This window comes from Drosophila eugracilis, unplaced genomic scaffold, assembly GCF_018153835.1.
Source record: "Drosophila eugracilis isolate 14026-0451.02 unplaced genomic scaffold, ASM1815383v1 contig_124, whole genome shotgun sequence".
In the NCBI taxonomy this organism is placed as follows: domain Eukaryota; kingdom Metazoa; phylum Arthropoda; class Insecta; order Diptera; family Drosophilidae; genus Drosophila; species Drosophila eugracilis.
Window position 1 is genome coordinate 270,178 of NW_024572029.1, and position 27,945 is coordinate 298,122.

Sequence of the window (27,945 nt, forward strand, 5' to 3'; positions counted from 1 at the left end):
TGAGGTTGCCAGTCAGAAGCGGTCGAGTGTTGAAAGTCGAGTGTCGATAGTCGAGTGCCAAACATTCAAAGTTGCAACTTGCCAGCAAGGAAAAAAAAGGAATATAAACCAGAAGGCAGTGAAAGGTGATCCTTAAAAGTGAACGAAGTAGAGGAATACCCTAAGATTGGATTTTTTTAAGTTATTAATTGATATTAAAGAGATTAAAAAACACTAAAATTGTTTAAGAAAGTTATAGAATTTGATTCTTAAACAAGTTTTCTTTAAAATTCATTAAGTTAAATGTTTAAATTTGGGAAAAAATTAAGTAATGAAAGTTAAATTTGAGAAATGAACACAAAAACAAGTTTCAAAATCCATAAAAATCAGTTTTTTATATTCCAACATATTCCTATAGTTTAAAGTCAGATCTTCTCAGCATAAACTAACAGAAAATACAAAGTAAAAATCACAAACATATGCCAGCTTCCTTACTTCTTAAAGCCATCTCTGACTCTCTTCTGGCCATAACGACATTTCCCAGCAGACACAAGAGCATCGAATATCTTTGTGGCAAACAATAATTCGTGGAAAACTATTTAAATATGCTTTGCTTTTCCCTTTGCAGCCTGATATAAATATGTATATTTTCTAAAAAGAAAAAAATGCAATAAATGGAAAGCCAGGACTAGACAAAGAGAGAGAGAGAGAGAGAGAGCAAGCGGCCGTCGAGTGATAAACCAGAAGGGTCCAAGCAGCTGCACAGGATTTCCCTAGCATTGCCAGGATTGCCAGGATCGTGCTGTTGTGAGCTGTTGTGTTGGCCAAAGCCGAGTTGTTGCTGCTGCTGGCTGGCCAAAAAGGAGCAAACAAAAGGCGAGGCGATGCAAAGCAATCAACGTCATAAGCAGGAGCAGCAGCAGGACCACTACCAGTACGAAGACCACCACGACCAGTTCCAGCACCAGTACCAGTACCAGAAACAGGAACAGAGACCAGAGACCAGAACACAGAGACCGGAACAGGACAACCATCAGCACCAACGTGGACGGAGTTATTGTGGTGGCACCGCCAAGCCGCCATCGCCGCAACAGCAGCAGCAACAGCAGCAGCAGCATCGTGAGGATCCACTATAGGGACACCACCCACCACATACTCCTGAATACCTACTGTATCCCTCCTGCCACCCTATCCCCGCAGTATCCTTCGCAAACAAGGAGGAACTGGCATCACAAGGAGCAACACGGCAACAGCAAAAGCCAAAGCAAAACAACTCTCGCTTTGAGGACCTCAAGAAAACCAATTTACATATTTAAGCTTTGGGCAAACGTCGAGCGGAGCAGCAACTAGGAGCAATCAATAGAGGAGCTTGGCAAGCAAAAAGAAAGTAGGAAAAGAAGAAGCGCCTCCAGCAAGAAGAAGAAGGAGAAGGAGGAACCACAGACACCACATCATCCTCCCATTCTCCGCTGAATCAAAGGCCAGTTAGCTGCGACACCTTTATCCTCATCATCACCAGCCAGAATGCGACTGCCATATCGAAATAGGAAGGTCACCCTGTGGGTGCTCTTCGGCATCATCGTCATCACCATGTTCCTATTCAAATTCACCGAACTGCGGCCCACATGCCTCTTCAAGGTGGACGCCGCCAACGAGCTATCCTCCCAAATGGTTCGCGTTGAGGTATGTACCCCCAAATCGAACACAATCTGTTCTGCCTCACACACCCCTCCCCCCCTTAGAAACCATCTATCCATCCATCCATCCATCTAGCCATCCTCATTCCCCATTCTGAATCTAAAAAAAAAAAGGTAAAAGGTAAAGGAGGAGGTGGATAAAGCACACATAGTCACACCCCGGAACATCTACATCCTTTGCCCAAGGTGCGTTCCATAAATGTAGGGAAAATATTTAAATTTAATCAAATCGTAAGGAAAGGGGGCTGGAAATTGGGGAGTACCATCAGGTTTTGACAGATTTTTAGGCCTCTGCCTTATTGGATAATCTATTTTTGATTTCAGAAATCAGTTTGGCATAGAAGATTAAGGCCTGATAGGGGGGTTTCTTGGGGTTTTCTTAAAGAAAATTTCTGAAAAAAGAGATTCCTTTTGAGGTAGAAAGTTGGTTAGAATTTTGATCTGCCCTAAACTTAGGTTTCTAACATTAAAAAAATATCATTTTTAATCCAAAATATGCCTTTAAATCACGTTTTCCCTTAATTAGTTTCCTATTCTTAGCCATAAAGCTCTTTAGTGATTTAAATTTACGTGACGCACTGTGGCGTCGTCCACTCGCCCCACGTGCTGACCAAGCCAAACAAAAACATTTGCAATGATAAATCAAAGGAAAAAAAAGTCATGGGACTAGCTGCTGGATAACTAATTTCATGTTGGCTGAGCACAGATGAAAATCCTGCTGCCCCCTGACCGCTGCTTTCCCGGAAAACACGAACCGCACACGCAAAACCAAAGCAAAAGTCATTGAGGGAATTTAACTGGTTATCGGATGACCGAACACTATTTTGTAAACATTAGTCGAGACCAAAATGGTCTCGTTGGAGTTGGAAATGTGGGGAATGGAATCCATTGATTAGCATTGGGAATATCGAAGACGTAGGTTATAAGCAGCTTAGAATTCCAGTGGTTGGGTTGGGTTGGGTTGGGGAGAGGGAAAGCCTCCTCCTGGTCAGAAGATGACGTGAAAGACAATGCGTTTGAGAGATGTATGTATATTGAGATAGCCAAATCATTTCCATAGAGCATTAACACATCCTTGGTTTTGGGGCCATGAAAGACAGGCGGGCGGGAGGGCGGCTTTAATTCCATGGGATTTCTGTGGGTCCAATTATTTTGAGGGAAATGCAAAGCCCTGGCTTAAATTGGCTATCAGGCAGCTACCAAAATGCATAATTATTTTGAACGAAAACCAATGGATTTAAGTTCTCATTCAAAACCAATATACGGGGTGGCGGGGCGATAAACAACAATGTTGTTGTCTGGCCGCCCCCCCCCTCAAAAGGCAAATAATATAAATTAATGCAAATGATCCCTGTCTGTCGTCTGTACATGGGTAATTAAGGATGGAGAGTTCAAAATAGGTAATTATTCCAGAGATTTTCCATGGCTAAATATGGCAGCGCCATCTATATGCCAAATCATTGCTTGGTTTTTAATTAATCCAGTCTGGGCTTTGGCAGGGCAAAAACAAAGTTAATCCATGGATTAAATTGCCTGCCCATGGCTAATCAAAGTTGTATAAATCATAGAATAAAGCTGACTTGCATGTTCCTAGGCAATCTGATTTATAATTTAAATCATTTTCACTTCTTGATAGAAGCAAAATATCAAATATTGTGGATTTAATTACAGAAAATCTGTTGGTTGCCTAATGAATCCAAATGATATCAAATATCTGTGGCTAGCAATGGGAATAGTTAGTAATTAGTTTTAATAGGTAATCAAGTAGCTGCCCTAAAAGCAACTTAAAGGTTCAAAAAACGATAAACAAAATTTGTCAGCTAACATTTCCAAATCAATGTTTCTCTTTCACCATTTATCTTAATCTGGTGAACACTTTTGATTAGATAAAAAGTACAAGAACTTATCACTTTCCAAAATTGAATGCTTATGATTTACGAAAACCGATCGATTTTTCATTAGTTGGGTAAAAGAAAGTAAACCCCTGTTTACCTTTCGATAAGGTGGTAATTTATCAGAGGGGTTTGTAGGTTTCTGGGCTCTATCTAGCTAGATAAGACTGCTCCATATGGGGATGTCGCTGGCGCTGGAATCTATTTTTAGTAATGCCCATCACCTGTCGCCTACGCATTTTTTATTTCTTCTGACGCTAATGCCCATGACGGCGTTAACACCTGCGCTTACTCAACCATCAAGCTACTCCTCCTCCTTCATTCCCCTTTCTAGTTCTACAACATCTTCACTCCCACTCCTACTTATTATAATAATAATCATAATAATCATCTACATTATCATCATCATGGCCATCACCACGAGCCATGTCATTTATTTTGCGCCTGCAACTTTTCTCTAATTTCATTTTTTCCGTCTTCTCTTCTCGTTTTTTTCTTTTGGTTGTCTCCACCTACAACATTTGCCATGGCGGATGCGGATGCGGATGCGAAACCCCGGACACGGTTACGGTTACGGTTACGGAATACGGACACGGACACGTTCAGAAATACCTCACAGATGACAATCAACGCGTTTATTCATACAACCGTGAGATGCCATTAATATTCATAGGCGGCGTGCCCAGATCTGGGACGACTTTGATGCGCGCCATGCTGGATGCCCATCCCGATGTGCGGTAAGTCCTGCTAACCGGAAACCCCTTGACTGTCCCCGGTATTGGTTCCTGAGATCTGGGTATCCCTGGCATAGCTTCCACCTCCTGTAACCGGATAATACCCTTTCCCATTTCCCACTTCCTGCCCCTCAACTGTTCGATTTGATTGTTTGCCACAATGCGCGGGTCTCTGTGTGGGTGGTGGTGGTGGTGGTGGGGGGGAGTCATGGAAAAGTCTTGCACATATCGGATATCACAACCGATTTATTGGTTTGACATTGAAGGTAGGGTAAGGGTTATATAAAATAATACATTCAACTTGCTCTTAAGATGTCAGAAATTATAGCTTAACATTTCCCGTTTTCCCTTCTGTTAAGTTGGAAAATTGAATAATTTGGCCATTTCTTGAATCGCTGATTTCCATTTGAAAAAAAGATCCCCTTACTCGGCTCGGAATCATGGCTGTCAATTCAATTAACATTTAATTTTCACCGAAGGAAATCCAATTTAAAGTTTTCCCTTTGTCACATTTCTGTGTGGGAGATCCATCCAGTCTCCTGTTTTTTCCTTCCAACTGCTGATGCTGCCTATCATATATCCTATTTATTAGTATCTTTTCTTTTGTATGCAATATGTGTTACATTCTCTTGATTAAATATCAAATTTCAACTTTCAAATGTCAAATTTAAGTGACTTGAAATGTCTGGAATTTTCATATTTCGGCAAACTGATTTTCCTTTCACTTGTTGTCAAATTTTGAGCCTTTGAGCCTAGTTTTCCCTTGCTTCTATTCTATTAATAAACTTAACTTTTTAATTCGAAACGAGCTGGTTATTACACACATCAATGCTTTGCCATTTAGTCTAGTTAACTTAATTAAACTAATTACAAGTTGCATTTTGCATTTTGCAGTTTGGCAGAAATTGGAAATCAAACACTCATTTAATTGCTTTGCCAGAGAGTTTGTAATGATTTAATTTAATGCAATTAATTTGATTTATCAACTGATATTTATCATTAAAATTCAATAAGTACTTCCCTTTCAGCCATGGGCTGGCTCTCTTCTTGCCTTTAACAGCTCATCAGAAATGTGTTTTCCCCAAAATCTGCTAACCAAATTTCACACTTCCTTTGAGTATAATCAAACATTTGCCGATGCCTTGGAAAAACATTCCAATTCCAAATAATTTCCGACATCGTTTTTGTTGGGGGAAAAACCTTTTGCCCTGCCATAAAGTGTATTTCCACTCCGTTCTATGGGGAAAATGTTGTAAATTTTCATATATTTTTTGGGTGGCTCTGCTGTGCGTTGGAGGACTTCCCAATTTCAATCTGCCCAGCCAACCCACAACCCAATTCGATATATATTCCGTTTCGCCCTTTGGCAATTTTAATATTTTTTTACGGCTGCTCCCTGTGCCGTCTCCATTTGCGTATCTTTTTTGGGTTTTTATCTGCCTTGCCTTTTACCTTCTGGCTACTGCTGCTGCTGCTCCTCCTGCTGCTGCTGCGATATATTATTATTATAATTATAATTTCTTAAGTTTCCCTTACGCATGAGTAATTAGCCACGAAATTTGCGCAATCTGAAAATGAGAAATGGCCAAGGACCGAAAAGAAGGAGTCCTCCTTCTTGGCTATCATTTTTTGTTAGCCCTGCCTTGCCCTTCTGCCCGTTCCTTATTTTTATTAACAATTTGCCTTTTCTGCCCGAACCATTTCCAGACCATTTCGCTTCATCCTGTGTCCCATCGCATCCGTGGCCTATCCACACCGTCCTGCGACGTCCTACGTCCTATCTCCTGTGTCCTGTTCCCTGTGTATCCTGAATCCTGACAGGAGGCAGTCAGCCAGCCAGCCTGGCCTGGCCTGGCCTGTGTCGGCAAGTCAGGGTCGCTTTTTCTGATGGCTGCACAGCGCAATTTCCGCTATTTAAAAACCGACTTCCCTTTCCCTCAAGGATCTCACGGATTTTAGTTACAGAATAGGTTCTCGTTCTCGTCCTCGTCCACGTCCTCCTCCGCGACCTCATCCTCATCCACGTCCTTTGTTCGCCTTTGCAGGACTCTCTAAAAACGCTGGGGCGGTGTAAAGTGTAAAAGTTTCCCTAAGCGTATGTGGATGTGGAGTAGTAGGTCACCATCGCGGCCCATACCCATACCCATGGTATGGGTATGTGCTCCCTGTGTGCGCTCCCCTTCTGGTTTCCAGATTAAATCTGGTTTTAGTATTTGTAGCATTTAGCATTTGGACTTGGCATCAACTAATTGAGTCTGGGTAAGCCCCGAAACAATTTTGTGGGATTTGCATGGCCCGGGGATAGGAATAGGGATTGAGATTTGGGATAGAGATAGGGAATAGGGATAGGGGTTAGAGGAGGGCTTACCAGGAGGAATACCCGCCGAGATGGAGGGCTCTCATGTCGAGGTGCGAACAAATGTAATTGGTTGGGGCCAGATAAAGTTGTGGCCTCGATTTAGATGGTGTAAAATAGGTGACTCCATGCTGTTTGGGGGCCATTAAAATTGTGGCGTTTCAGGGGAATTTCTTTGAGGGAAATTCACTTTTTTTTTTTTGCGAAAAGCGGAAACTAATGTTATGTAATTTGGGTAAAGTTTTTGAACTAATTTGTATTCTGTGTAATTAAGATATTGAAACCATACATGGGATAAGTTAATATCTTAAAGGAATTACATTTTAAAGTTAAAGCTTAACTTTGTGGAATTGCCAGCTTGCAAGTCCCACTGATAAGCAAGCTAATTATGGTAACTAAAAAGATGAGTTAGTTACACCTTCAAATTACAAAGTTAATTACAATTAGTTAGACAAGGAAATAGAAGTCCAATGTTTGCCGTTCAATTCAGTTTCATTCAGTATTATCAGCACTCGAATCCAGTAGGTAATATAAGTTAATTAGTCGGAAAATACCAAAGTGCGCTCTTACTTAACCTGTAATAATGGTCATCATCAGGCCAGAGATATCATTTTGGGCTAAAGTGCTTTTGGCTAAAGCAACGAATAAAAAAAGAAGAACTTACTCATCGAGAGCCCTTTTTCAATTGGTCAAAAAGAAAAATGAAAGAATAAACATGTGGAAAATAGTTGAATAAACAAGGCTTTGATCGACTTTGATTACTTTCCTCCTCTGGGCTCATGGATTCGTTGGTTTTCGGTTTCAGTTTTTTTCCTTTTTCTTTTTTTCAATTGCTCTTTTGCTGCCTGCAATGTGGGATATTTATGATAATTTACGCAATCAGGCAGTCATTTTTTTTCGGTATCTATATGTGTGTGTGTGAGTGTGTGTGTGTGTGTGCTCTGAACTTGATTACGGTGCGCTGGCGGCGGAAAATTCTAGAACGGCAAACGAATCGTTTGAAGCCCTTCATAGTTCACTGCTTTCTGCAGTCCTGCAGCCAAAAAGGGAAATCGGAGCGGGCTAAACAGAGTGATAGAGAGAGAGAGAGGGGGGGGAGTAGGGTAGCAGGGCGGAAAAGAGGGGTCCAAATGGGTGGAGTTATGCACCAGACATGGAAACGCGACGGGGGTCTACTCCACTTCCACTGCAGGAAAACCCAAAGAGCTAACAGCGGATGGTATACCATTTCGTTTTGTCGATTGCATTAGAAGGAGGAGAAGGAGTTGGGAGAGGTAGTGGTGCATGGAGCATGGAGCATGGAGCAGGAACAGGAACAGGAGCTGGAGGCTAGGATGGAGTTGGTGCCCCCCAACACATGTTGCCCAGCGATACCAAACTGGCATGTATCAGGGTGCCACTTTATTAAAGGGGTTACTATTATGTGATTAAAGAAAGATTTCTGCTATATTCAAGTTCTGAAAATCAGAGAATTCCTTGAGGCAGTATCACTTTTCCTTATTTCAAGATATAAAACTCTTTAATCAAGTATAAAGTTTAGATAAGAAGCATTACTTTTTAACAGATTTCTTTAATCACAATGATATAGACTCGCAAAGTATATCAAACTTTCCTTTATCAAAAGACTATTCCGAATCGTAGTCAGGATACACCACTGTCCCCCTTAAACAGAAGCCCGCTTTGTGTCTATTCTCATCTGTCTCATCTTTTTTGTGTTTTCCTCTTTTTTTGGATCCTTTTATAGCTGCGGGCAGGAAACCCGCGTCATTCCACGAATCCTGCAATTGCGCTCGCACTGGCTAAAGTCCGAGAAGGAGTCGCTGCGCCTGCAGGAGGCTGGCATCACCAAAGAGGTCATGAACAGTGCCATCGCACAATTCTGTCTGGAAATCATCGCCAAGCACGGCGAACCGGCGCCACGCTTATGCAACAAGGATCCTCTCACGCTGAAAATGGGCTCCTATGTCATCGAGCTATTTCCGAACGTAAGCACCCTGCAGCGATTCCCCTTTTTATATTTAAGGCAACCAACCAACCACCCAACCACCCACTTAAAGCATAAAGAAACATAACAATATCAGTTATGCAATAGCATTTTCATTTACCATATCTGATATATATATATATCTGGTATATATGTATATGAAAAACCATCAACTTGGTTGTCACAGAAATCTCTCGCTTAATGGAAATTAAGTGGGGTGGCTTTTAGTCATAAGTACTTGCCATAGGAAAGTATTTTATTAAACACCTTAAAACACCCTGACGACCAACTTTTCAATCTCCAAGGGCTTTAAGTCTTCGCTGCTTTGATCTAAGATTTTTTAAAGGACTTCTTAAGTAAGTTTTTACTTTAAAAAGAAAGTAACTTAAAATTAGATTAACAAAAAATGGAATTTTTATACTTGCAAGCAGTTCTTGAAGCTGTTTAGCTTGTCTTTGAAATTAAAATGATTAATTAAAGAAGTTTCCTATGAAAATATCCATAAATATTAACACCCTTTATGATCCAAAAGATAGATATTTCTGTGATATAACCATAAGACTATCTCTTTAACTTATTTTTCCCTTTCCCCATTTAATATTCAAATTGATGCCAGAAAATATGAATAATATTTTTTGTTCGTTGTTCACTCACCCGCCACCTGTTTTTCCGGCTGTTACAGGCTAAATTCCTATTCATGGTGCGCGACGGCCGGGCGACAGTTCATTCGATTATATCGCGCAAGGTGACAATCACCGGCTTCGATTTGAGCAGCTACCGGCAGTGCATGCAGAAGTGGAACCACGCCATCGAGGTGATGCACGAGCAGTGCCGGGACATCGGCAAGGACCGCTGCATGATGGTGAGTCCAGCCAGTCAGGCGGCCACCCCAACCACCCCAACCACCGCCCATCTCAATCAATGATGATTAACTTGGTCGGGGTGCTGTGCCTGTTTGGCACAGGAAATTAAGCAAACTGACTTTGAAAATTCCATTGACGGCTGCGCTTGTTCGTGGAAAATATATTGATGTTCACAGCTGTGTGACCCTTGGGAAATTGAATATCAAATTATTATTAGACAGGCAACATATTTAAAGGATTAAAAAAATGTTTACTCTATCCCTACCAGGTCTACTATGAACAGCTTGTCCTGCATCCCGAAGAATGGATGCGAAAGATACTTAAATTCCTGGATGTGCCATGGAACGATGCGGTCCTGCACCACGAGGAGTTCATCAACAAGCCCAATGGTGTTCCACTGTCCAAGTAAGTTGAAAGTGAAAGATAGATAATCATGATTTGAATCGATAATTAATATACAAATACAAATTGCAGGGTGGAGCGTTCATCGGACCAAGTGATAAAGCCAGTGAATCTGGAGGCAATGTCCAAATGGGTTGGCCAAATACCCGGGGATGTGGTGCGAGATATGGCCGATATAGCGCCCATGCTGTCCGTGCTAGGTTACGATCCGTATGCGAATCCGCCGGACTATGGTAAGCCAGATGCATGGGTCCAGGACAACACGTCGAAGGTAAGGTGCAACCGTCAGTCGTCGGTTTTTCCCAAATGCAAAACAAACTCAAAACACACTCCCCCGGAATCAGCCACTTTCCATGTTATCACTTCACTAAAATCTCCTAAAATCTCCTAAAATCCCCTAAAATCCTCCATCCAAGTACTTTAGTGATGCCATTCCAGTTTAGTTATATAATTTTTTATTATTTTTTTAAACTTAAAAGTAGTAAATTGCATGTAAATTTAGATGATTTTTAAGTACGTTGCTCATTTGGAAACCAAATAGTTTGATTTTCCAAGTAGTTTTTCCTTTGAATTTCATTCATTTTAGTTTATTTTCTTTAGAGTTTTCTTTCTTTTTACTTCTTAATTAAATATATATTATTAATATTAAGTCTTCTAATAGACCATTTAGCATCTTTAAACTATCAAAATGTTATGAAAGAATAATCAAAATTGAAGTTGTTGCAGATGAAAGGCCCTTAGGGGATAGACTTCCAGTGGCATCACTGTCAAGCACAGGCAATTTCACTTCATCCCTATTAGACCACCAACAACAAAGCGCCCACCCACACTGGGAAGCCCCTTTTTGTGTCCTTTGTTTTTGTTACTTGTCATTTTCCCAGGCTCTTGTTATCTTTCACCTTTTCCTTTGGCTCAGAGAGAGCCGTTCTCCCGTTTTGCCAGTGTCATTGGCATATTTTGCACTTCCCTGCATATTCCCTCCTAGATTCCCTACCATATATCCAGTATATCTCCCCCCCCCCACGCCCACTTACATCACACACATTGTGCAACTTGTTTTTTTTTTTCCTCGTCTTTCTTTATCCTTCTACTCGATTTCGTTCTGTATGTGCGATTTGTGTTTTGCCTGTTTGTTTTGTGTTTTGCACTTTGCCTTCTCGTTTGCTGGTTGCACCTTTTTTTTAACTTTTTATTTTGTATTTTGTATTGTTCTCTTTTTTTATTCCAGCTACTTTGATTCATATATGTATGGGTTGTGCATGGGTTGGGGTTACAAAGCCATGAAACTGAAAGAAATATCATTGATCATGATGATGACGATGATGGTGATGGTGGTGCTTGTGCTTGTGGCGCCATCTATGCCTGATGGTGTGCTACAATGTGCATGCAAAAACTATTTGTAATATGTTGGCTATTTTTATGTTTCTGCATTACTTTTTTTTTTTATTATTTATCTCTCCTGATATATATGGGTAAATATGAATTTAATCGAAATATAGTAGTCTACCGAGGGAACGGCGAAAAAGATGCGCCATTTTTTTTTTCGTAATAACTCAAAAAGGTGCCACCTATTGGGGAAAAAAACGTAATTCCATTATTTATTTAGCACTTTCCGTTGAAATATTTTACCAATCAATGGTTTTTTCCATGAATTTTCATTAAATTTGACATTCATTGTCTTGTTTGGTTGTGGTGGGTTTTTTAAAAAAGTTGATTTCATTATTTATTTAACAAGTTCCCAATGGAAATTGCAATTTTCACCAACAATTTGTTTTTTACCTTAAAAGTTAAATATGTTAAATGAAATTATTTGGAAAGTTTTTTTTTTTACCAACTCCCGCTGCGCTTTTCATGGGTTTAATAGACATTTTAAGTACAATTTAATATCTATTAGTAAACATGGCTTATGGCTGACCCATCACAGCTGAGGTGTTCAAAATAGTTGAGCACTAAATTCTCATTTATATTCACCCGCTGCTTGGTGCCTTTTCGTGGTTTTAATAGAATATAATTAGCATTCATAATATGGCCAGAAAGGACTCAAAGCGTTTCCTAGTTACTTCCTTTCAAGTCACTGATTACTGAACCAACAGCTGTCGCCGCTGGCTGGCTGACTAGAGCTGCCTGACTGCCTGACTGGCTGGCTGGCCAACGGAATTTTCAACTAACGTTTAATTGAAATTTTCGGTTTACTTGCTGTTTTTTTAATCTTCTTCTCATTGCTGACCTTTCAACCCGTGTCCCTTTTTCCTTTTTCTCCCGTGCTGTCGGCAGCTGGTATCTCTGTTTGCAAGTGCATCCTGCATCCTGCTGAGTTATGTCCGGCGCAGCGACGCGTTAAATTAGCTGCTAATTAATTAGTCCACTCCTCGTTACTCCGCGCCACTCGACTCGAGTGGCGTTGAGTTAACTCAAGTTGAGTTATCTCAGCGCTGATTTTAGCCAGCTTTTTTTTTTGTTTTAGTCTCCGGGATATATATCTGTTTGTTCTGGCGCCTGGCTTAAGGAGTAGCTCATAAATTCTGAATTCCTATAAAAAATTAAGTGCCCAGCAATGTTGCACCTTGTGTCTTTTTTTTTAAGCTCTATTTACCTTAAATTGTTTTTCTTTTTTAGTTAATTGCATATGGAACCGTTGTAAGATAGCATTTAGTTAGCTTTTTAAGTATTTTTAAAAGGGATTTCCTTAGCTTTCTTCATAAAAAAGTTAACCAAAAAAGGGTTTTGTATTCCCCCTTAATTTATATATATTTTTCCCCAGTTTTCGCTTTGACTTTTCCACTCTCTAGAATAACATCTTTTTGCTTGCATTTATTTTTCAATATTTTTTAAGCTAGTTTATGCCACCTGAAGTGTCTCGTAAATTAAAGTAACGATGTTACAGAATGAAAATTCTCACTCGATTTGGCCTACTTTTTTATCAGTGGTTTTTTCTCATGTTTTTCCAATGATTTTTTTTCCCGATTTTTGTGCGTTTTTATTGGCCTGTCAGAGGGGCTCTTTCTGTTTGACAGTTGCAATTGCAATGTTTCCGCGCTGTTGCCTGTCGATGGGTGGTGGCCGAGTGTGGTGAGTGGAGGCGTGGTTGGGACATGATGGCATAAGTGGCAATTTATACATGCATGCCGCTGGCAATGACGGGTTGAAGGAATTCGTCGTTGGGGCCAAAAGGGGGAGGTCCAACTGAACCGGACAAAGTTAAGTCAACTTTCGGAAACCCCGCCAGCTTGACAGGCATCCCTGAACCCAGACTCACTCCCTACCATCGGCATTTCAATCCTGTTAGTCCTTTTTTTTTTTAATGCTGCCTGATGCCACAGACACTGGTCAGTTATGGCCATACCCCGGGAGCCGTGCAACGTGCCACGCAATTAATATCAATTGAAAGTCCGCCAATTTCATTATATTCCTTAATTTATGTTAATGGCAAATATTTTAATTAATTGACAGGCTCGGCGCCACAAGCCCCACGCTCTAGCAACCCCTTCACTTATCGCTGATAGGTGTCTGCAAACATTAAATATTTTAAACATATTTGCATATTTAATATTTAATATTTGTGCAAAAAATTATAAAACCGTTCGTTCGCAGCGTTGTGAAAATTAAAATCAAATAACGAATCATTAATATACCCTGAGGTGGGATGTGGAATTGGGGAGGGAGAGGGAGGGGAGGAGAACTGGGGAAAACAGAAGGCGAAAAGGAAAATACCAAGGGTGTGTCGAACGGTAAAACCGCACAAAGAAAGAAAATGTTGTGAAAATTACGCTTGGCGCTGTTAAAACAAGAATTTTCCTTTTCTATTTTCCGTGTGCGGGTTTTTCGTTTGTATAGCGAAAGATAAACAGAAATCAAATGGAAATCTAAAATATTTAACTAGCCAAGGAATGGAGGTATTAAACGAATTTCCATTTGTTTTTTTTTTTTTGTAGGGGTGTTGTAGGGTCGACTAAGGGGGAAAACTAGAAAAGAAGAAAAAGAGGAAAAATCATTTAAATAATGAGCTGGCTGTTAAGACATCCAAGTTGCTGGGAAAAGAAAGAAGTTAGTTTTGTGCTTTTCTTAAAAAGTTTACGGAATTATCAGCAGACGTTTTATTAATATTTCTTTCTTAATATTCATAAAATATAAAACTAAAAGATATTCGTAAAACGCACTTTAATTTTCACTCGGCGACATCGCAAAAGTTGAACGCCAAAATTGTTCGGCTAAAAGTTTTCGCTTTGACTGGCAGTCAAACGATGTTTCCACGTTATGCAGCCAAAAAGAGGCAGATGTTTGCATATGTTGCATGGTGTTTGCTGTACGCTATATGCTATATATATATGCTATTTTGTATATAGAAACCGTTGCATCAGCAACAGCAACAGCAGCGGCAACATTGGCCTCTAATGAGAAGGAGGAGGAGGCCATCAGCAACAGCTGCAATGGGGGAATACACGATTTTCGGTGGCTTTCGGCTGCATTTGCCACATATATTTGTACATATATATATATATATATATCTATGCATAAGTGAGCCCATTATGAGTTGTGGTTTTAATTGGATTACGCATTTGGTTTCTATCTACTTTCAGCTAAAGGCCAATCGAATGCTGTGGGAGAGTAAGGCCAAGCAAGTGCTGCAGATGTCGTCCAACGAGGATGACAACACGAACACCATCATCAACAATAGCAACAATAAGGATAACAACAATAATCAGTACACAATCAATAAAATTATACCAGAGCAACATAACAGACAGCAGCAGGAGGAGCAGCAACATGAGCAACATCTGCAACATCAGCAGAAGCAGCAGCAGCAGCAACAACCGGCGATGGAGAGTGAGTCGGAAAGGGAAACGGAACCGGATCGAGAACAACAATTGTTGCATCAAAAGCCAAAGGATGTCATTACGATAAAGCAGCTGCCATTAGCTAGCAGCAATAATAATAATAACAACAACAACAACAATAATAACAAGAAAAATACCAACAACAATGAGGACCCCCTGGCGGATACATGATATCCGCACATACCCATAAGACTGCCGCGTGGCAAGCATTGAACGTGGGGTAACCTTGGCTGCCGATAAGGATAACGATAACGATAATGATAACTGTTGCAACTCTGCTACTGGGAACCCAATTTTAAATTATATTAGCTGAGACATTTACATGCTTCGATATATATACATATATGTATATGTGTGTGTGTGTATGTGTGTATATATATATATGTATGATGTATTTGTATTAGTGCTTCTTAAAGTTACCAAAAAAAAGAAAGAAAGAAATGTAGTTAAATCTCTGCAGAACGTTTCGTGACGACTGAAAAAGACTTAAAGTTGCAGGGAGAAATGCCAATTTAATAGCCATCCTTCTACTCCCACTCCTACCCCGAGAATCTATTATAATTTAATATCTCTTTTAACTGGATTTACCTTAATGCGGGCTGGGCGTTGAATTATTTAATTAATTGTGCAATGAATTACTACATTTGGCCCATTCAAATGGTCATTACATTTTATCAACTACCTTAATTACCAGGCTAATCGCATTCAACTGATAAGCTACTTAATTTCCATTAATATTTATATTTATATATATAATTTAGTTAAAGTTTTGCGCTGATGTTAGGGCTGGCATTAAATCACCTTTCCCCTCGACGTCTTGTGCAGTCAAGAAACGCACTAAATGCCGAAAACCTTAATTAATATGTTGCAAAAATATGAAGAAGAAAAAAACCACCAAAAGAAGCTGAAGAGAAAGAACAAGGAGATGCGGGAAATCCATTGCCTACTCTCACCGACCTCCTCCGCCTCTTTTTACGATATAAAACCGAAACTTTTTAATTTAGTTTAGAACACTTTTTTGAACGAATGTGTTTTTTGAGAGACTCTTTTTTTTTTTGTATCTGTAATTGTGTACATAAAATATAAATATTTATATTTTAATTTTTATAACCCATTTCTGGAATGAATCTCTAGCTGAACTTCGTCACATTGGGCACTAGAAAACTTTCATAGATTTATTACGAATAGCTCTTAACTAAGAAGTCTTGAAAATACAAACCTAAGCACTGTTTATAGTTTGCAAATCGAAAGTAAAACAAAAATCCATTTAGAAGTGTTACGATTTTTAACGAAAAAGAGCTTTTAAGGTGTTTAGTTTAAATAATCATAAACCGCATATGATGATGATGATGATGATGATGATCATGATGATGATATATATTTCCTGCTGATGACAAAAACAAAAAAGACGTGAACTAGCATAGAACTATTACAATTTTGTAAACTTTTTTTTTTGTGTTGCAATAAATTGACTGAATGTAAAGAAAAACCAATTTAATAAAAACCATATATCTATATATATATATGTATTAATATAAATGTATAACTTAAACTGAGTGTCTAAATGTATATGAAAGTTGTAATAGATTTTAAATGTATATGTGTGCGTGCATGTAAGAAAAAGTAACAGAAGCAGAAGAAACGAAGTTAGCTAAGCTAAATTAATTAATTTCGAAAATTTTACTTCAAATTCAAATGACTGAAAAAGTTATCTTAATAAAAACATTTTGGTAAAAAGAAAAAAGCGAAAATATGACAGTTTTTCAACAGACTGTACTTCCATTTTGACAGTTTTTCAACAGACTGTACTTCCCTTTTTAAGTTTGACACTTTCTCCGACTGCACTTACAGTCAAAGTTTGACAGTCTGACACTTTTTGTCCCAAACTGTACTTTTACTTCGAACTCTTTCCAGCTCACTCAGTCATTTGAATTTGAAGATGTTTTCATTTTTTTGGCTATAACCATAACTTTTTTTTTAGCAAGAAAGATATCCTTGCACACAGACAGACGACACTCACACAGCCACACGAGCCTTGTCCGTCCCAACTGCTGTGTGTGTGTGTGTGTGTGTGTATAGGAACAGGATGGCTATTTTATGTACTTACTTGCCGTTAGCTTTGTGCTCAAAGGAAACTCTATAAATGTTTGGTTTTGTGTTTAATTTCAAGAAATAAAATGAGAATTGCTGACAATAAATAAGGAAAAATGATTGCTTAGAGGAAATTGAAGTTTATTTGAATGGCGGCGGCTCGCTAATAGCTAAGAGAAAGTCAAACATAAAGGACAAAGAAAATTTATATAAATGTGTGTGTTTTTTTTTTATTTTTGTGTAGTTACAGTGCGTGTCGCAACCATAAAGCTGTAGTTTTGTGTTGTTGCAAAATGCATTGAATTTGTGAACTATATATATAATATATATATATATATATATAGATAAATATAATCTAATATGGTAAATGTAAAACGTAAACTATTTTTGCTAGCTTTTAAGATGCATTTTTTTGTCCTCAACTTTACCCCCCCCGTGTATGTATGAAAATATCTCTCTAAAATATACATGTATTATATAAATTGTAAATTCAACATTTTTTTTTTGTGTGTGGAATTGCTGCAGTTAGGGACAGGAATCCAGACACCAAATGTTAAGAAACTGGCGATCTACTTGCAGCTGACAGACAATCAGAGCTCAAAGAAGAAACTTCAAAATGCACTAAAACCCTATCCCCCTGCCCCCAGTATAAACCATTCCTCAGCGATCCCAAAAATTTTATGAAAAACCATATTAACAAATTTGTAATCCATCAAAAAAAAATACAAGTTAACTGTACGCTGCAAAGATCCGATATGGAAACGAATTAATTCTATGACATTTTCTGTGTGTGCAGTTTGTAGCATAAGAAAATTGTACAATATTGTATTGATAAACGACATCCCGGCAAAAACAGATAAATGAAGAATCAAAAAAAAGTTAAATATATATATATACGAAAATTATACTATACAAAAAAAAAGAAGAAATGAAGAAACAATAAAAGTTAAACATAAATATAAAATGCAATTTGGAAAGTGTTTCTTTGTAAGCTTTTATAAAAGTGGAGAAGCTGTTGCAGTTTTTTTGGTATCAATTTTGATATTAAGAAACCTACTAGCTGGGAAAGAGAGAAGAGTTCCAAAAAATATCTCGAAATTTCGAGATGATTGATAAGTTCGTAGGTTGGTAAGAGCTCAACCCATATCCTGTGATCCTCAGAAAACACAGAAACCATAACCTTGAGCTGATAAAAAGATCTTTGGGATATAGAAACCCCCCCGTCGAGGTGCATACTCCCCCTCTATAACAACGATGATTAGGAGACCCGAATCTCTCGATACACACAGAAACATGCACACAAACAACAGGAATTGTTCATAGATATGATGCCATAACACACTTTAATATCTCGATTGTTTCTCTTTTTTTTTTTTTTTTTTGGTTGCTAGTTTTCTGTTTTTGGTTTAGCTACTAGTATTTGACTTAGTTGGTGTTGGTTTTGATGTTTTATTTTAAAGAAATCTTACATTTCTTGATTCAATAAAAAAAGAGGTTGAGTTTTTCTAGTTGTTGTTGATTTTGAATAGCAAGTTGTTGGGCGAATAAGCTAAGATATATCATAACTATTTAGTTCATTCTTTTACTTTTATTAAAATTGTTTGGCTTTGGTATTTAAATGTAGAGTGTTTTGTTTTTACGAAAAGTGGTGGTGAAGGAAAGTGGTGCGCGAGGGCGGGCCGAGAGGTTTGGGATTGGTCTATTCCTCTTCCTCCTCTTCCTCTTCTTCCTCCTCCTCCTCTTCCTCCTCCTCTTCCTCTTCCTCCTCCTCTTCCTCCTCCTCCTCTTCCTCATCCTCCTCGGCCTCCTCATCCTCCTCCTCAACAACCTCCTCCTCGACCTCCTCATCATCCTCGACGATGTCCTCATCGGCCTTGGCGTCTTCCTCGCCTTCGGGTGTCTCGGGCTCACCGGCCTTCTTGCCTGGTCGCTCGCCGAACCACTTTGGCAGTTTGGCTATAGATTAAAGAGATTTAAGAATTAATATATATATATATAAAGATTATTTAGAAATTGGATCTCTAGAGAGCTCCACAAGAAAACGATAGGAAATTAAAATAAACACAGCACGACAATGAACAAATTGGATGAATGTTGTTCTGTTGTTGTCGTCCCTTCTTGTTTCGGGGTACAGTTGATCCCCACTAGCTAGCTATATATTTCTCGCATCTGATCTAAAGTACATACATTTTTGACGGCCGGTGTATTGCTCCTTCTTCTCGTTCCAGATCTTCTCGTTGGAGTCCTTGGAGATGGCATCCCAGCCCTGTGTTTCAATAGTGTTTTGATCGTGTTTTTGGTGTGTGATTTAATGAGTACAGTACAACGTATGAGATAAAGTACATAAAACATAGAAAGAGATAAAAAAGATAGTAGACGTTAGGTGCGTTCTTGCTGCTGTCAGCCTCCCCCCAAAATGGCCTAGCCTCGTACTTTCTGTAGTGTAACAAATAACCCCACCATTTGACATGACTGTACTTTGCGGTAAATAGTGAAAGGAACAAAAAACATAGTTTATGACATAAACATAAAACAATAGATAGATAGATAGATAGAAGTAGAGAGAGAGAGAGACACGTAGACATGGAGGGCCCAGCGGACGCTTACATTTTGTGCGCTGAGTAAATCTTTCCTGTCTTTCTTGCCAGGTCTTTTCTAAGGTTTCCGCATAGACCGTATTATAGCCCTATATTAGCATAATATTGAAAGAGTTTTGTTTGTTTACAAAGAGGCAACCCAAAGAAATACCCAAGAATTGTTAACTTTAAGAATGGAAACCAAATACTTACACCCTCGAAGAGCTTCTTCTTGTCGTCATATGAGCGGGTATCCACACGTCGCTCATACTTGGAGGCGACTTGAATCTTGGGCTATAAGTAAAGTTAGCCAGGTTAGCAAGATGTTTAAGATGCTATCGGAGTGTAACTTACCGGGTATTTGCCAGTCAAAGCTTCTGGGTCGAGACCCTTCTTCAAGGCTTTGTGCCTGAGCTGTTGCTTCTGTCTTTCCTTCAACTCTTTCAACTGTTTGGAAATAAAGATGGCCAAGTCAGGTCAGGTCAGTGGACTACTAAAAGATGGCCTAGGCCAAGTAATACTCACATCGTAGTCCTGACGTTTCTGCCTTTCTTCCAAGTCATACTTCTCAGTTTCCAATTTGACAATGAGCTCCCACAGCTCCTGGGCCTTCTCGCGCAGCTTAGCCTCGCCGAAACCTTCGATGGCCAAGGGCTTGATACGGAACGACAGCGAGATCTTCTTCTCCTCCTCCAACTGTTCCTTAGTCTTGTTGCGTTCCATGGCGGCGGACGAGAGTCCCAACTATTTTTCGTTTTTGGTTTTTTTTTTTTTGCGGTTTGTTTCATGTGGCGATTTTTGGTTTGGTTCGATTCGATTTTCGCGCAGGATGCGTTTTAATATTTGTTTTTAGTTATATTTTTTTTGTAATGCAGACACATTTCGTTGTGTTTTTATTTTTTGGTTGTTCGGATTTTTGAGATTTGATTTTCGGTACGTGCGGTACAAACGTGGTGAGAGAGACAAACAGTGAGAGAGATAGACACACACAGAGAAAAGAGCGCAAAACATAGTGGCATTTTGTTTGTTCGTGTTTGTTTGTTTGTTTGTTTGTTTGTTGGAGTGTGTGTGTACATGCGTGTGTTGTTTGTTTGTTTGTTTGTTTGTTTTGTTGTTGTGTAAAGAAAAAAGGAAAACAAAAAAGTGTTTTGTTGTTTCAGTTTCACATTGTAGTGTAGTGGTGTTTTGGTTTTTTCAAGGCATATTTGTAAGCGATCGATGTGAACACAGACGATTAACGATTGTGAAATGTCGGAATGATCGATTTATGCAAACACATTTGTGAATTATCGATAATGAATTATTGCATCAAATGAGTGATCGATGGGGGTCAAACACAAACGGTTGAGGAATGTGGTCGATCGATACAGGCGCAACACAAACGATTAACGATAACAAATGTTCGATGAATTCAAAAACCGACGATTAATGATTAAAAAGTGATCGATGGAAACGATGGGTTGTTGATGTGTATCGTGATGTTGATGGATGGTGGACACATGAGGAGTTCATATGGATTAAAAAATAAAAAAGAAATAAAAATCGGAAAAAAAAAGAAAAAACGAAAACAGGAAGAAAGAAAGAGAGAAAGAGACAGATGGAAGGGGGGGGGTGGGAAGACGGAGGCGTATCAGCAGCTGGCATTGATGGAATCTCATATAATTACCACGCCTGCATCCTTCTTGGCAATGGTGAAGTTGGGGCCCTTCTTGTCCTTGTCCTTCATGGCCTGCAGCATAGCCTGGCGCTTCTTCTCGGCCTCCTCGAGACGCATGCGCTTCTCCTCAATCTCGCGCTGCTTCTTCTCCTCAGCCTCACGGACACGGCGCTCCTCCTCCTCCTTCTTGCGCTGAGCCATCTTTTGCTCCTCCTCGGCGCGGGTAACCTTGCGCTTGGCCTGCTTCTCCTTCAGCTTCTTCAGCTCATCCTCCTCCTTGGATCTCTGTTTACGCCACTCGGTGATGTATTCTTTCAGCTGATCATCGAGGTCGGAGCGCTTCTGGTCCTGACGCTTGATGAACTCTGGGTCGCCCTCTCCTCTGATGTTCGGTAAGTTAGGGTTGCGGGAATGAGAAAGAAATCGATTAGTTTAATCTGTCTAATGGACTCTCTTTTTTTTTTTTTACTATAGCCACTAGTACTACGAGTAATGTCTAGGCATTAAAATTAATTACAGAATTTTGACGGAAATTTTCTTACGGCCTGGTTTTTTTTTAATTTTTATTTTTGTTTCGTGATTATATTTATATTATTTTGTTCGATTTTGTTCCGAAAGTCAAAGAGTTGTTTTTTTTTTTTCTTTACAATTAGTAGCCACCAAAGTGCTGATGTGAGAAAGCATTAGATTTCTACATTCTACGTATGGCATTACTACTCTAGTTATAAAAAAAAAAAAACAGAAACAGAACAGAAACACACCAAAAAAGATATATAGGGATATTGCTTCGATGGCACTGGAGTGGTGAGTTGTGGTGAGTAAGAGTTTGTGTTGAGTATTGCTTGCTACAGACAGGTACAGTTTACACCTTAGAAACTATTATTTTTGTTTTTATTTTGGGTTTTAAATAATTTTTTTTACTTTTTAAGTGGTTTACTGGACACGCACAGGCGGATTAATCGGGGACGATCTTAAGATAACACTAGGGGTTTAGTCTTGGTTAGCGTTCTGGTTTCATTTGTTGTTCACATTTGTTTTTTGTACATAGACTTACTCGGCTGGTGTCTGAGGTGGTTTTCTATACGTGAGGCATTGAGGTGGCAACAAACATGGAGGTGGTGATATTTTTTATTTATATATATATATATATATTGGTTTTGTGTTTCAAAAATTGACAAATTCACGATGATTTTCGATTGATTGATTTTTTTTTTTTTTTTTTTTTTTTTTTTTTTTGGGTTCATTCAAAATGCGATTGTTTTCGTTATTTTTTTTCATTTTTTCAAACAAAAAGAAACGTTGAAAAGAAAGAGAAAAACGGTTGGTTTGTTTTTTTAAAAAATTCATTGGCAAAATAGTTTTGTTTGTTTTGTTGATTGTTTTTTTTTTTATATATATTTGATTTTTGGTAAACGAAATGAAAGAAGAAGATAAGATGGAGAATATATATGAGAGATATTTGCATAAAAGGTTGAACAGAATAATTAATTTTGTAATGATTGGGTACGTAATTGTTTTTTGTTTGGTTTTGTTTTGTTGTTTTCTGGTTGGTTGTTGTTCTAAAGAAAACTCAAAAATGATTCCAAGCAACGAATCTTTGTACAGTATGAACTGGAACTGGTACTGGAGTTGATACTGGAACTGGAACTGGAACTGGAACTGGTTCTGGTTCTGGTTCATTGATGCATATGGAGCAGATAATGTACATACACAAAAACTTTGAAATTTATTTCAATTTTGTTTGGTTTTCTTTGATTGATATTTTTTTTTTTGATTTTTTTTTCTTTTTTGGTTTTTCTTTTGGAAATTGGCAAACGAGCATATGTATGTAAAATTTCAAAAATTTGGGTCAGGCAAATAGTAAATCGGAAAAAAAAACTTTTATACAGATATATATTTTTTGGGGGAAATTGGATAGGTCTTTCTTTCTTCGTTTCATTGGTTTCTCACGCAATTTTACTTACTTCCTGCAACAAGAACGAGATCGAAAAAGAGAGATGGAAGAGAGAAAGAGATAAGAGATAAACAGAATTGATATCAATGATTTCCAAGTCTTATAGAAGGCAAACAACACTTTTGCTAAGCCAGGCCAGCGATAGGCGGAAAATGAACTTTTTGTAAAAAGTTTTCTTTTTTTTTTTTAGAATTTAGAAATTGCGTTTTACGGCTTTGGAATATTGATTATCTTATGGGGATTTGGGAGATACGATGGTAAAAATAGATAGACAGATAGACAAAAGACGTGTTACAAAGTGATACAAAAAATACACAGTAAAAAACCGACTGCGTTCAAGATAATAGTGAGTTATGTTAACTAAAAACTTGTTTCTAGAAAGAACAATTTTATGGTTTACCATACTCTACTTCGTATAACTTTTAGTTTATTACCAAATTATAGATTTTAAGGTTACTACTACTACCATTATTTTGAACACAGCTTTAGGAATATGCATGTTGGGTGGCGGAGGAGGGATATACACAGCTTTTATATACACAATTTGCCAATTTTTCGCTAGGTTTTCATGGGAAAGGGGTATGAACTATGAGCTCGCTGCTTGAGTGGAGGGTGTGGAGGTGAACAGTGGGTGGGTGGGGGATATCAATTTTTGTTTGCTCTCGGGTTCCATTAGTAAAGTTTTTGTACAATTATCGGATATTGATTTTGTGATCTTTTACGTTTAATTCTAATTTCAAATTTGGTTTTTATAGACACACACAACAACACATTGAAAACAAAAACCAAAGGAAATAACAAAAATGTACACAAAACAATAAGTAAAATCATAATTCGAAAAAATTAATAAACAAATAATATTATTTACAGACGGATACACAAAACATAATTCTTGGGTTGGTTTCGGGGTTTTCTTTTTGGGTTTTTATTTTTTTTGTTTTTATGGGGAGTACTTCTACAAAATTTATAAAAAAGGGTTTGTTTTTGACAAAATACAACACATATAGAAAATTTGGAAAAAAAAAACATATTGGGGGTTTGGGGTGGGCAAGGTTTTCGGTTTTCGGTTTTCGATAAAAATCAAAAAATTGGTTATAGTTATGACATAAAAAAAAAAAAAAAGAATAGATATAGACATAAGTGAACACCAATCGAGTTCTTTAGGCTGCTGCACCAAAACCAACAAAAGATGTCGACAAAAATTGGCAACAAAAATGTACTTACGTCTCCTCGCGGGTCTCCTCGACAACCTCCTCCTCCTCGGAGCTGCTTTCGAGTTCGTAATTAAACACGAATTTGTTTCATATTTAGTTTTTTTTTTTTTTTTTTTTTTTTGGATATATGGTTTGTTTTCATTATATTTTTTTTTGGAGTGAAAGTGCAGGGTTACACACGGCACACGAGTGCAGAGGTGATATTTGTTGATTTGTTGTTCAATTGTCGTGTGGTTGTTGTTCAATATAGTTGTTGATTGATTATTAGTTGTTGATTTCAAAAGAAACGAAACGACAACATTAGCGGTTGATCGAACAGATTCATGGTTTGTGGTGGTTGGTAGGTTTGGTTGGTTTTTTTTTTCGGGATCGTGGTTCGGGGATGACAGATGCGTGGAAATAGATAGAGAAAGGAGTACAGATCAAAATAGGTGCCACTGGTGGGTGAAAATGTGATTACACAAAAAATAGTCTCTTACAAAAAATCCACAAAAATCTGGTCGTTGTATTTTAGTTAGTTTAGTAGTAAGACTAAAAACAAACGGGTTGAAAACATGACCTTCGAATACTATTCTTTAGCTTTAGCTACTTTACTTAGTTTACATTTTACTTTTACACACTTCTCAAATCATTTGACGCGGACACATGCGTCGTATACTTAATATTTGCATCGCTTCGTATACTTAATATTTGCATGGAGTCGTATACTTAATATTTTCATCGCGTCGTATACTTAATATTTTCATCGCGTTCTGGTCTCTCGTATTGGTTGTACTTACGTGTACTCTTCATCGTCGGACATGGCTACGGTTTAGGGTTGAAAAAACCTGAAAAAACAATTTAAAGAAAAGAAAATGTAACTTTAGTTGGGTTGTTTGATATTTTGAGTTTTAAAAGGAGGTATGATGAGTACAATGTGCTGCTATGAAGTTTATGAGGATTATCTAGGCAAATCCTTTAAGTTAAAACATATTCTTAATCCACCAACCACTGCAGCAACAACAGGATCAAAAAAAGGTAACTATTTTCCAAGAATACTGGCTTCTGCTTTTAGTAATATTCTTCTTTTTCCTTTTCAGAGCTCCACTGTACTTCAGGCAGCAGCAGCAACAACAACAAACAACAAATCGCCTTTGATTACCTTGCTATAACTCTATAATTAGACCGATCTGTCCCCCTATATATTCGAATATATATATTCATGCGTTTCTTCAGTGTATATATGTAGGCAGGGAGACCTGTCTTTTTATAGCCGGCAACAATGTCTTGTCCTCACATCATAATCTTCCACAAAACCAAAAAACAAAAACAAAAAACAACATCAAATTCCGTACGCTTCGCTCTAAAATTATTTAATTTTTCTACGCTATCTATATCCACATCGATATCTGTGTGTGCGAGGGAGAAAGCCATAGACCAATCTATGTATCTTACTTTTTCCTCCGATTTTTTCTCAATTAAAAATAGACTTTGGGGCAGTATTGAATTTCCCGAAAGCTTACGAAAACATACGAAAAGCTTCGGCGAAAGCCTTTTTTGAAAATTTTTTGTTTTTCTTTTTACCTTGGCACTAAATCAGAAAATCTAGAAAAGCTTTCGATATATATATATATATGATCTTCTGGGCGTGTTGGTGTGAAATGAAAAGCAAAATAAAATCAAATGCCATTCATAGATCGCTTTTATATATGCCAATTATTATGCCATGACATTATATATATATATATTTATCGGGCGTGCCAAAATGTCTTTAATTTCATAATCGTTGAGATTTTTCCACAATTTCTGTGCATTTTTGTGCTTGGAAATCCAATTTTCTGGGCTTTATTTTTAGCCTCAAAGGAAAAACTGGGTCAGTTTCGGGGAGTTATTTGAAGATGCGCAAAATGCAGCTATGAAGTTGAAATTGTACGGAATATAGGAAGTGAAGTCCTGGAAAGTTCTCCTATACATTATCCTAATGTCATTTTTACGCAAAATTTGTGATAAAGCTAAGTTGATAGTTAGTCTTGATATAAATCCTTAGATTCTTTTTTAAAAAAATTATTTTTCTTCTAATATTTTTCTAAATATTTTAGCTTATTATATATTTCCTGCTTTTCCTTGTTTTTTTTTCTAGAATTTTTCAAACCTTTCTTTTTCAAGTTCATCATTATGAGAAATGTCTAAATGATATTGGCAAGTCCTTCCTCACATATGAAAAATATCATATTTATCCTTTTCCTTCCCATCATAACCATCTAAAACTTCCGTAGATCCGTTCTCTCTATCTAAAAATCGAACTCTCCTCCGATTCCATTTATAGCCCTATATATACCTTCCTTCCAAAAATCTCCAGATCTCTATTCGCCAGCGATCTTGTGTGGGTGGCTTTTCTATATGTTCTATATATCTTTGAAATCTGATTGGCGCCTGCGCCGAAAGCTATAGCAAAACTTTTAGACTCTACGTGAGCATGTGTGTGTGTGTGTGTGAGTGTCTTGGATATTTTGCCAAGGTAAAAACACACACACAGGCACACACGAATTTATTTTTAAAATTCGTTGAAAAAAAAAAGAAAAAGATTAGAGAACTTTTCCTCTCAGATCATATAACACTTTGAGAATCGGCTGAATATATATATATGCATATAGACATATATATATTCCTGTCTGGCATTGTTGTTGCCTTTGTTGTTGTTGTTGCTGCTGCTGCTACTGCTGCTGCTGCGGTGGCTGATCCTGTTGTTGTAGTTGCTGTTGTATATTGTTGTTGGCGTCGCCAATGCCTGGGCGAATTTTTTCGAATTTATTTTTAGCCTTTAGCCATCAAAAAAAAAATGTTTAAAAAAAAAGATTTTTGAAAAAAAAAATTGGCTTAATAGTTCTTTTAATTTTTTTGTTTCGGCTTTCAAGTCATTTTATCACACTATTTGTTCGTTGATTGCACTTTAAAAAAATTTCAAAAAAAAATACATAGATGTTATATAACACTAAAGTTTTCCAATTCGTAACTTTATTATCGTTGATTTTCGGTTCTTGGTTCGTGGTTCGTTTCCCAAAGGATTTGGTTTTCTTTTTTGTTATAACTTTTGATTTTTTAGGCACACAATTTGATTGAATTTTTAATTTTCTTTTCTTTTTCTTTCTTTTTTTTTATTATTTTTTTTTTTTTTTGAAGATGATGCAGCAGTAGAAGGAGATGTGAAGCAGCAGTAGAGCAGAAACAGAAAAAAAAAAAACTTACTTAGGGAGAAAAACAAATTGAATTGAAGTCCGAGCAGCTGACGTCGTAGGAGCGAATGCTGCGGTTCGACTAAACAGACTGACGATGAAAAGCGCTGCTACACGTTATGTTAAAGAATTTTTCGTAGCGTTCGCGGAAAAGCCATTTTCACGCACACACCGATCACTTTTCTATATAGCATATAGCCCGTATGGGGTGCAAGAAGGCCAGCGATATATGCCACACATATCTCTGGCCCGATGTGTGGCAACAAGTGGGTGATGGTGGTGGTGGTGGTGGTGGTGGGTGTTGGATGTGTGCTGCTGGGTGATTTTCAGGTGGGCTGCAACTGAAACATAAACTTGTACACGCACACACTGTCATACTGAGTTTTTCCATTTCCAATTTTCCATTTTGGCCAGAGCGAGATGAGGCATACGATATGGTCGCACGCACATAACTAGATCATAAGTATATAGCCATATAGATATACAGAGAGATTTGGGT

General features: G+C 38.0%; 2 protein-coding genes across 23 annotated transcripts; one reads left to right on the top strand and one right to left on the bottom strand.

Moving 5' to 3' along the window:
• Positions 1-1,489: 1,489 nt before the first annotated feature.
• On the top strand, positions 1,490-17,322 carry LOC108118354 (protein-tyrosine sulfotransferase). 2 transcript variants are annotated; one of them, XM_017231003.2, is made up of 7 exons: positions 1,490-1,662; positions 4,175-4,305; positions 8,403-8,643; positions 9,325-9,504; positions 9,774-9,910; positions 9,980-10,178; positions 14,485-17,322. In XM_017231003.2, exons 1-7 carry the CDS (start codon positions 1,504-1,506, stop codon positions 14,911-14,913), a joined length of 1,476 nt encoding a protein of 491 aa, XP_017086492.1. In that variant the 5' UTR covers positions 1,490-1,503; the 3' UTR covers positions 14,914-17,322. The 2 variants fall into 2 exon arrangements, with proteins under 2 accessions (XP_017086492.1, XP_017086493.1); XM_017231004.2 differs by having other exon boundaries at positions 9,980-10,140; positions 14,485-14,635.
• Positions 17,323-18,146: 824 nt separating this feature from the next.
• Positions 18,147-27,588, bottom strand: LOC108118355 (troponin T, skeletal muscle). 21 transcript variants are annotated; one of them, XM_017231020.2, is made up of 10 exons: positions 27,460-27,588; positions 25,014-25,061; positions 24,245-24,286; positions 22,121-22,144; positions 21,079-21,448; positions 19,935-20,153; positions 19,764-19,856; positions 19,623-19,703; positions 19,021-19,099; positions 18,147-18,789 (listed from the first exon to the last, which is right to left on the bottom strand). In XM_017231020.2, the coding sequence occupies exons 2-10, from the start codon at positions 25,034-25,036 to the stop codon at positions 18,533-18,535; spliced, it is 1,188 nt and encodes a 395-aa protein (XP_017086509.1). In that variant the 5' UTR covers positions 25,037-25,061; positions 27,460-27,588; the 3' UTR covers positions 18,147-18,532. The 21 variants fall into 21 exon arrangements, with proteins under 21 accessions (XP_017086509.1, XP_017086511.1, XP_017086497.1 ...); XM_017231022.2 differs by lacking the exon at positions 19,021-19,099 and adding an exon at positions 19,441-19,519 and having other exon boundaries at positions 21,076-21,448; XM_017231008.2 differs by having other exon boundaries at positions 24,245-24,289.
• Positions 27,589-27,945: the final 357 nt, after the last annotated feature.